The sequence below is a fragment of the Spinacia oleracea genome, chromosome 2 (genome assembly GCF_020520425.1).
Source record: "Spinacia oleracea cultivar Varoflay chromosome 2, BTI_SOV_V1, whole genome shotgun sequence".
NCBI lineage: Eukaryota > Viridiplantae > Streptophyta > Magnoliopsida > Caryophyllales > Amaranthaceae > Spinacia > Spinacia oleracea.
In genome coordinates this window covers 23,163,055-23,172,495 of record NC_079488.1, presented here as the reverse complement: position 1 = coordinate 23,172,495, position 9,441 = coordinate 23,163,055, and the positions used below count along the sequence as shown (strand labels likewise).

Genomic DNA, 9,441 nt, shown 5'->3' with positions numbered 1-9,441 from the left:
GCGCTGAAGTTGACCCGATGGGAGAGGGCTCTTAGGTGTTTCTTGCTGGCCTGGCCAGACTTCTGCCCCCCGAACACCACTAGGATGTCGTTTTTCTTGTGTCCTGTTGCTTCGTAGACCCTCTTCTGGGGTTGCTCATGTTGTTCCCCACAGACGGCGCCAAATTGTTCCGGTGTTGTAAAGATGGAAACAATGGGCTTCGAATGAAGGCCCTTTCGTATGTGTTGAAGATCTTGCTTGCTTGAATGAGTGGAGTCCGAATTCACCTGCACAAGAGCAAAGTTACTAGCCTCGGGGGTGTTTCCGAGGAAAGCCCCTCCGATGCCTAAGTAAGAACGATGCTCGGATTCTAGAGAGAAGTTCTCTAGAAGAGTAGTCTTAAGGCAATAAATTGGACGTACCTTGAGGTGTGAGCCTTGGCGGCCTATTTATAGTGTTTGCATAATAAATTCCCATAGGTCATTTATTGCTTTTGGGCCTTGGGCCTTGATGGATGGCTGACTACCCATTGGTAGGTTTGATGCTGTTTGTTTAGAGCCATTGGGCTTTGGACTTAGTGGCCCAATTGAGAATCAATTGGGAGCCCAAACACAAGTTTTTTGATGTTTTAGTTGGATTTCATGTAAGAGCTAATATATTTTTAAGTGCTAGGTTATAATATGTTTTTACTTTTAATGCAAGTTTTTTTTTTGAATTAATGCAAGTTTATCTGATGTTAAGAAAATAAAAATATATTTGCAGTTACAAGTTTACAAGAGGCCCAATAACAAGCTCTAATTAAGTCGACGGACTACATATGAGAAAATGAGTGGTGGTTTCTTTTCAAATCAATATAATGTCTCTTTTATGAGATCTTTTGATAAGTCTAATGGATGCTTAACTGTAGTCCATACATATTTAAGGTTATCAACTCATGACCATTTTAGCCAAAGAGTTTCTCCGTATGAACTCATTCTTCAATAAAATGTTTATGCTACTCTCCATATACACGACACGAATCAGACAAACAAAAACGGGTTAATGTCAAGAATTTCCGATCGGGTTAGTTAAACGAGTCAACACGACACAATACGATTATTAAATAGGCCTGGTCAGTATTGAGGTTTTCTAACCCGTTTATATTCGACAAAAACACGAACGCGGCACAACACAATACATTTGTCAGCTCTACTTGACGGGCACGGTGCAATCTAAAACAATCCGAATCCAATTCAACCCACTTGATTTAAAACAAGTCCCCGACTCCAGTCCGACCCTAATTCATTTAAAAAAGTCCGAAATCCGAATAGGTGGATAAAAGTACAAGAAGAACATAGAATAATAGAATATGTTTAACTTGAACTTCCTCCGGGAATAATAATACTCCTCCTACGTTGGTGTGATCGAACTCGCGGGCGTCGGAAAATGAACCCGGAGCCGCCGCCGTTCCAAGAAGCCAACCGTTGCGACGTCTGCAAATGCAGCTTCAATGCTTTTCGTCGCCGGGTATTATTATTAATTCTCCCCTTTTCCGTCGCTTTCTCACCTTTATCTTTTTTTCTTAACACTTTCTAAATGTTCCCATCTGTGTTATTGAATTATACTTCAAATATTTGATTGATTTCTGAAAAATATGTTGGAGGGTATTGAATGTAATTCTTTTAGCTCAATTGTTGAATTATTGGGAAATTTTGCAATTTTCGAAATTTTAATTGATGATCAGATCTAATTTATGAAGGGCATGCTGGAAATTTTTGTTGATTCTATGATTTTAGTTTTTGTTGTTAGTTTCTGCTTAATTTTCGAGGTTGCAGTGAGCTTGTGGTTTGATTTGAGTATAATGATTGCGGTTCTGTTGAAAATTTTGTATCCTATATCTTAGATCAGAGTTAATCATTTTCATGTGGATTTTATGTGTTTGTTTGAACAATATTGGTGGAGTTTTATGTTTTTAGTTAATAGTATGGTGTTCAAGAATCGGACTCAAAAGTGTTTTCGCCTTCTTCTTGGGAAGGCACTGTAGGGAGGGAGAGTGTTTAAGTGAAGGCTTCAAACTGTGGAGGAGAAGCAAGTTTTTTTCATTCTTTGGTTTCTTCTTAGACAATGTGAGAAAGACTGTCCATTTCTTATTAGACAATGTGAGATGGACTAACTCAAATGACTTTTTAAACCATATGGATATTTTGTTTTACTGTGAAGAAGCTGACGCCATTGCGTTGTAAATGAAGAATCTGTTTGAACAAGGATGCATCCATTTATCCACTGTTTTGAGGCGTAGTAGTAATAGGTAGAATGATTAAGAGATGGGATTGATAAAAGGTAGAAGAGGAATTGATTGTGTTACATATGACTAGTTGTTTTGTCAAGTATGCACCTTGATTATATTGCTTTGCTCTTATCATGTTCATCTTCTTATGCAGCATCATTGCCGATGTTGTGGGAGGACCCTATGTAATGAGCATTCATCTGATCAAATGGTATAGATCTTGTATTGTTTAGTCTCCTATTATGATCTTTTAAAGTTGGCCAACGATGATTGAGCTCGATTTCTTTTCCTCTTTTGTTAATTATTACTCTTTCTTCAGCCTTTGCCACAATTTGGAATTCACAATGATGTCAGAGTTTGTTCCGATTGTTTCAACTGCTTGTCCAAGTAAGTTATTATTCAATCTTTGTCTTCTTTAGTAGCATCATTCTCCTATTTTACATGGTTGTCAGACTCATTCCGCCATTTCATGGTATGTATGTGTGATATAATATGTCTTGGTCAGGAATTGAAGAAGAGAGGATTGTAGAGTGGATAACACAAGCATAATAAAGTAACAAACAGTCATTTACTTTAAAACTCTGTAGTTCCACACTGATATTCATTAAACAATATCAGTTGAATTATGGACGTGGTAGTTGATTCCCTTTAATTTTCCTCACCAAGCAATATCAATTTGGAGTACCGACTTTATAGCGGCTTATTCATTCCTCAGTTTTACCTTAAAACTACAGTCTTGTTGAACAACTAAAGCTTTAGTTATCACCAAATTGCTTAAGAGAGAAATTCCTTCTTTGGTCTTGTAGATTTTATATCCAATATGCTCCGTGGATGTATATGTGGAAGTCCTGTTTGATAGAAGTTTTTTTTTCCCGGATTCTTGTATGATCATTTCAAGGCAAGATAAATGGATGCAATCTTCCATGTTTAATACTATAGAAAATTCTATTTGATTTCGTCGACTCCTGGGCCTGTGTAATCCAACAGAAAAAGCATTGTGAGTCTTGTAACAGGGAAGTGGTCACTGGCCACTTGTTCTAGGACCTCCAGATTGGATATTGGAACATTCATTTTGGAACTAAACAGTGTTTCCAATATGAAGTAGCCAGAGCTTTTGTTATTTTTCATTTTTTTGGAGGGGAAGACAAATTACAAGTGATATTATACACGTTGGTTTCACAAACCATTTATTTTCTAATAACAGTTTTCTTTGGCTGCTGGTAGTAAAACAAATGTTTCTGAATCTCTTATGCTCCCTTCAGGCAGAATTCTAGTACAGTGGCTTGCAAATGTCCTTGCTATCTCAACTTTAACAGTTGCACACTTGAACTCCATATCGGCTAACCTTATTTCATTTTTCCACCTCAAGAATATCCTTACGTAGTTTTAGCTGGAACTGATGAAAAATTAAGCTGGAACTGATAAATAGTTGACTTATTTATGTCATCTTGTAGCTATAGAATGCAGGTTCTTAACATCTGAAGTATGGAAGGCTCTCTCATGTCACTGAAAGATAATTGAAGCATGCTCTTTAACATATCTTAGTTCTAGGCTCTCAATCATATTCCTACTTTATGCTTGTGATTCAATCACTATAGCCCCTTGAGCCCTTTGCTGTTCATATGCATTTTGCATTGCCCTTCCTGAAGATTGGTGTGTACTGTCACAATTTTCTGAGCAAAACTGAATGTTATTTTGGTGTAGATCCACGGTTAACAGTTTAGGGCCTTCAGCACAAAGAATCAATTCCGTCACAGAAGCTGTTTCAACTTTAGACTTGAACGAGGATTCAGAAGATAAGACTTGGTCATCTTCCCTGCAGCCACCTGTTTCAACAGTTCCAGAATGCAAATGTGGTATGCCTTTGTGCATTTGTGTGGTGTCACTTCCACCTGCTCAAGCAACTCCTGTTCAGGTTGATTAATACGAAGTATTTCTTAAACATTTTCTTTTTGGCCATTTTATTCAAATGCTAGAATTTTTATATTTTCTCTCTTTCCATGTGTTTTAAAGCAGAATGTAGTTACTTCATCAGCAACTTTATCTTCGAAAACAAAGAAGACAGATAACATTTCGAGGCAAAAACGTTCTACTCAAGATAGCAGACAAGGGTATGGTTACGCTCGTATTCACACTAAATTTAAAAGTTGAAGCTTAGAATGTACATGAGATGTTGAATGCATATAACAACCTGTTACTTGATAAATACTAAATTTCATTTGTTAATGTGCTGCTTAGATTTGTAAAGTTGTGTTCTACTTAATTGGAATACTCCTAATCCAGCACCTAAGCTTTGTGGCTTGCTATATTCTAAGAGGGAGAACAATTGTTAACTGTATCTTCTTACTTTCTTTTTTTGTTATAAATCTTCTTCTGTGCTCCCACTGACAAATCAAATTTGTTGGACGGGAGAACCTTGTTAACTGTAATAACCACCTAATGTTAAATGTTTGCAGTTCGAGTGTTGGTGTTGGTTCATCAGCAAGTGGTTTAGAGAAACCTCTGACAAATTACGAAGAGAATGGGGAGGTATACAAATACATTAATTCGATAGAGATTGGAGCCGATTATCCTGTAGCAAGCTTGACTTGTTCTCTTATTGCATGCTTAACTGAGTTTTTGCTGTGCTATTTTTATTGCTCAGGGCTTAAGAGAAGCAATTAAAAGTGGCGATTTTGCTGGAGTCAAGGATCTTCTTGAGAAGGTATTTGCATATTTTGCTCCCCTCTTGTTTTGCTGTGTCGGTCTTAAACTAAGTTATCTTCTTCTTGGCAGGGTGTGGATTCAAATTACCGTGATAAGCAAGGATTGTCATTGCTGCATCTGGTAATTTTCTCTTTGGAAGATTTCTTCCAAATGGGTGCAGTTTGGTGGTTAACTGTCGAGCAGTGAATGTTTTCCCCCTTTCGTGACTTTATGGTGTCAATTTGTTTGTACAGGCTGCAGTTTTCAATCAAACAGAAATAGTATTTTCCCTCATGGATCATGGTGCTAGACTGGACTGCAAAAACTCCCAGGGTAACTATTCTTGTTCTTTTAGAATGTTTATGTTGTTGCAGATGTCTATGGTTGATAATGAGCCTAGCCCAGCTTTGTTAAAAACTCTGAAATGTTGACCAAATAACTTATTTTTTAGGTTATAGTATTTCTATTAGTAAATGTTTCTAATTTTTTAAGATCCTCATACATATCGCGCAATGTTTACTAGTATTAATTACCAGTAAACTTATTATAAATATGTAAAATAAAATAAAATAAAAATATTTCAAAAGCCTCTCAAATCGAGCTTAGCTCCCGGAATTTTCTAGCCAAACTCAAGTAGCTCGTCTTCCAGCTATGCATATTATTGCACCTAGGGATGTTCGAACATTTCGTTAACCAAGAAGAAAGATGCACAGGAAATAAAAGCTCTTGAAAGCTTTCTAGAAGTTATTTCGTGCAATGTTGTCTTTTTTGTCATGCATTGCAACCTTATTGGTTATGTCCATTGGTTCACAGGTTCTGGGTACCATATTGTTTTTTCGTAAAACTATGTGGTGAGATCAAAGCATTGGAATGGCAGTAAAATATTTCAGTTGCATTTTAGTTGCTAATGCTGGAACTCTATCTATGATCTTCTTGGAAAATACGTATATAGTTACAGAGGACTCGGAATAGCACCAACTTGTATTTATGATTACAGAAGGTTTCATCTGCTAATTGCAGTTGACATATCTTGCAGGGGAGACGCCATTGGATTGTGCCCCCGTCACTTTGCAGTACAAAATGAAGAAAAAGATAGAGGAAGGATTGGCGACTGTCGCGTGACTGTCAATATTTATTTTCTTTCCTCGCAAGAGATCGGATATCATATCAAATGGTTGTTATGGTTATGCTCTTGCTGCTGTAATTGTAATCTATTGTGTATTATGAACTAGTTCAGAGGTTCACAGTGTTGATTGAAGTTTTGTACAGTCAACACGATTAGAATAATGCTGTTTATTCCTTCTTTTCCCACTTTTCGAGGTAGAGATATTTTCAAGTCATTTTCACCATTAAAACTGGTAATTCAGGAAGGTTGTTAATATGCTGATTACAGTTGAATTCCCCTTAACTGCTGCAATTTCTTCTGTCTTGTAATTTCCTTTTTCTGCTGAATGCATTTTGGCCGTTTGTTATGTGGAAGCAATCTCAAGTTTGTAATCATACATTTGTTTCCAGTTCATAATAAAATCGGCTATGTTTGACTCGTGTGGTCAAATCTCATTGGCTATGGTTTTATGTTATTTTTTAATTTAATTTTATTATTGTATCTTAGTAGAAGCTAAATATTTTAACCAAATAAACTGTCGAAATCTGCGAGTTCTGACTATTAAAACAGTAGTCAGATTTAAGGTTAAAAGTGTTGCAGCAGTTGCAGGTACCAAATCTAGAAGCTGCAACTTCTGCAGAAAAGTTTGCTGTAAATTTTTTACAGAGTAATTCTTCTAAGATAGGAAGAACATTTAGTTCCTACCGAAAAACAGTCATATCTTTCTTCCTTTTTTGGCAATGGTATCAGATCAAATCCAGCAGAAAGGTAAGCAAAAAGGTGTGTAACTAATTCATTTTTTCTAAAAGTTTTTTAACAAATTTATTACAGTACTTTTTTTTTTCATGATTCCTTTCTTGTTCAGATTCCCCCTTTTCCCCTCTGCAGGCTAAGAATCAAAATTACTGGCATCAAATTCCTTATCAAAACTTCATGAATTCTCTTTCCCTTTCTTTACCATTATTCCAGCATTTTCTGATTTTCTTTTGTCTTTTAACAGTTCCTCAGGTGCTGCATATAATCACTTCCAGGTCGGCCACAAATCATTGCAGAAAATCAAAGTAACATAAAAAATGGGACCTGAATCACACAAGTGTTTGTTGTTCTTCATAATTGGTGCTTGTTTAGTGGCAGGTGGTTTAGGCCTCGGCGTGAACTGGGGTACGATTTCGACACACCCTTTACCCCCGAAAATAGTAGTGAAGCTGCTCAAGGACAACGGGTTCAACAAAGTTAAGCTCTTTGAAGCTGATCATGGCGCGCTTACTGCCCTTGGGAATTCTGGTATTGAAGTTATGGTTGGAATTCCTAATGATTTGTTAGCAACACTTGCTGGTAGTGTTCAGGCTGCTGTCAACTGGGTGAATCAGAATGTCTCTGGTTTTGTCTCCAGAAACGGGGTCGACATAAGGTAACAATAACAATACATGCATGCATATTAATAGACTTGTCAAACGGGTTGGTCGGGTTCGGGTTGGTTCGGGTCAGTCACTTTTGGGTTCAGGTTAACAAATGTTTGTTCAAGACCCAGAACTTTTGGGTTCGGGTCGATCCAACGGGCTGAGAGATTATAAAAACATGTATTATATTTTTTATTAATTTGTGTAATAAATGTAAAAAATATGCGCACAAATTAACAAATTTTAATAAACAAGTTTATATTTATTCAAATTCAACCATAAAATGACGTATAATTCAAATAAAAATCATATTACACCCAACAATAATAACATGTTTATTGTGCTTAAAATTCTTCATAATTTCGTTATTACTATAAACACAAATATTTTCAATCGGTCGGGTCAACAACGGGTCCGACCGGACTTTTGACCCATTACATTTCGGGTTGTTGGGGTTCGGATAAAATCGGATTATGGGTCACAAAATCTTGTTCAAGACCAATATTTTCGGGTCGGTTTTTGACAGGTCTATGCATATATTATTGTTCTCACAGTAAATTATCTTGGATTTTCCATATATAGATCTGCAAAATACAGATGATCTAATTCATAAACATTTGAGAAATGTCAGATATGTTGCTGTTGGAAATGAGCCGTTTCTAAAAGACTACGGAGACAGATTCACACACACTACATTCCCAGCACTGCAGAACATTCAAGCTGCTCTTATCAAAGCCGGTATAGCACACAAAGTGAAGGCCACTGTCCCATTAAACGCCGATGTCTACCAATCAGACACAACTCTTCCATCAGGGGGTAATTTTCGAGCTGATATACACGACCTTATGATATCAATTGTCAAGTTCCTCAACAACAATGCTGCCCCTTTAATGGTTAACATATACCCGTTTCTAAGCCTCAATAGTGACCCTAATTTCCCAATAGACTTTGCCTTCTTTGAGGGTGCATCCAACCCTATTGTTGATGGTACCCTTACTTACAATAATGTCTTTGAAGCCAACTATGATACCCTTATATCAGCCCTAGAAAAGAACGGTTTCCCTAATTTACCCGTTATTATAGGGGAAGTAGGGTGGCCTACTGATGGTGCTGCTAATGCTAACTTGAAGAATGCAAGGAAGTTCAACCAAGGACTCATAAACAGGATCCTACAAGGTAAGGGCACTCCTAAACGGCGTACACCACCAGATGTGTACATATTTTCTCTCATTGACGAAGACTCAAAGAGTGTCGCCCCAGGAAACTTCGAGAGGCATTGGGGGATGTTCTACTATGATGGCGGTGTAAAGTATCAGTTGAATATGGGGCGAGGTAAAAGCCTCGTCCCTGCGAAAAGGGTCAAGTATTTGGCTAAAAAGTGGTGTGTTATGTCACCTCAAGCAAGTCCTTCTAACACTTCAAGTGTTGCAGACAGTATTGGCTATGCCTGCCAATTTGCTGACTGCACTTCACTTGGTTATGGATCTTCCTGTGGTAACTTGGATGCTCGTAGTAACGCGTCTTATGCGTTTAACATGTATTATCAGACGAAGAACCAGAGCGCCGGAGCATGTAATTTTAACAATATGGCAACCATTACTACAACTGATCCTTCACAGAATGGTTGTAGATTCGAGATTATGATCGACATTTCGAAGACTCCGAAGAATGGGAGCCCTCCTTCTTCTTCATCGCCACCCATGAGTTTGCAAAAGATGGTTGGTATAATCTTGATTTTTGTGGCAGGTACCATCAGTTTTGCTCCCTGAGTTTGGTGTTGTGAACAAAGAACTTGAGGGTTTGCATTATTTTGTATATTGTTTGAAAATATATATTTTATGGTGTATATATATTGATTCTTAAAGCTCATACTCACTCCGTCTCTTTATGTTTTTTATGTTTTCTGTTTAGGTAAATTTCACAAAGTTGTTTTTTGTTTTGAATCCTTCCATTTCCGTTTATGTTTTGGTCCACTTCAATAAGGGTTTGAGTGTTTATGAATGAAT

The 9,441-nt window shown here is 37.2% G+C and overlaps 2 protein-coding genes across 3 annotated transcripts; both read left to right on the top strand.

The window, feature by feature from the left end:
* The first annotated feature begins 1,296 nt into the window (after positions 1–1,296).
* Positions 1,297–6,485, top strand: LOC110799545 (vacuolar protein sorting-associated protein 27). 2 transcript variants are annotated; one of them, XM_022004808.2, is made up of 10 exons: positions 1,297–1,485; positions 2,400–2,456; positions 2,565–2,632; positions 3,950–4,160; positions 4,259–4,356; positions 4,702–4,774; positions 4,890–4,949; positions 5,021–5,071; positions 5,185–5,263; positions 5,967–6,485. In XM_022004808.2, the coding sequence occupies exons 1-10, from the start codon at positions 1,405–1,407 to the stop codon at positions 6,050–6,052; spliced, it is 864 nt and encodes a 287-aa protein (XP_021860500.1). In that variant the 5' UTR covers positions 1,297–1,404; the 3' UTR covers positions 6,053–6,485. The 2 variants fall into 2 exon arrangements, with proteins under 2 accessions (XP_021860500.1, XP_021860501.1); XM_022004809.2 differs by having other exon boundaries at positions 1,301–1,485; positions 4,262–4,356.
* Positions 6,486–6,975: 490 nt separating this feature from the next.
* On the top strand, positions 6,976–9,323 carry LOC110799538 (glucan endo-1,3-beta-glucosidase 5). Its single transcript, XM_022004804.2, has 2 exons — positions 6,976–7,446; positions 8,067–9,323. Exons 1-2 carry the CDS (start codon positions 7,109–7,111, stop codon positions 9,202–9,204), a joined length of 1,476 nt encoding a protein of 491 aa, XP_021860496.1. The 5' UTR covers positions 6,976–7,108; the 3' UTR covers positions 9,205–9,323.
* Positions 9,324–9,441: the final 118 nt, after the last annotated feature.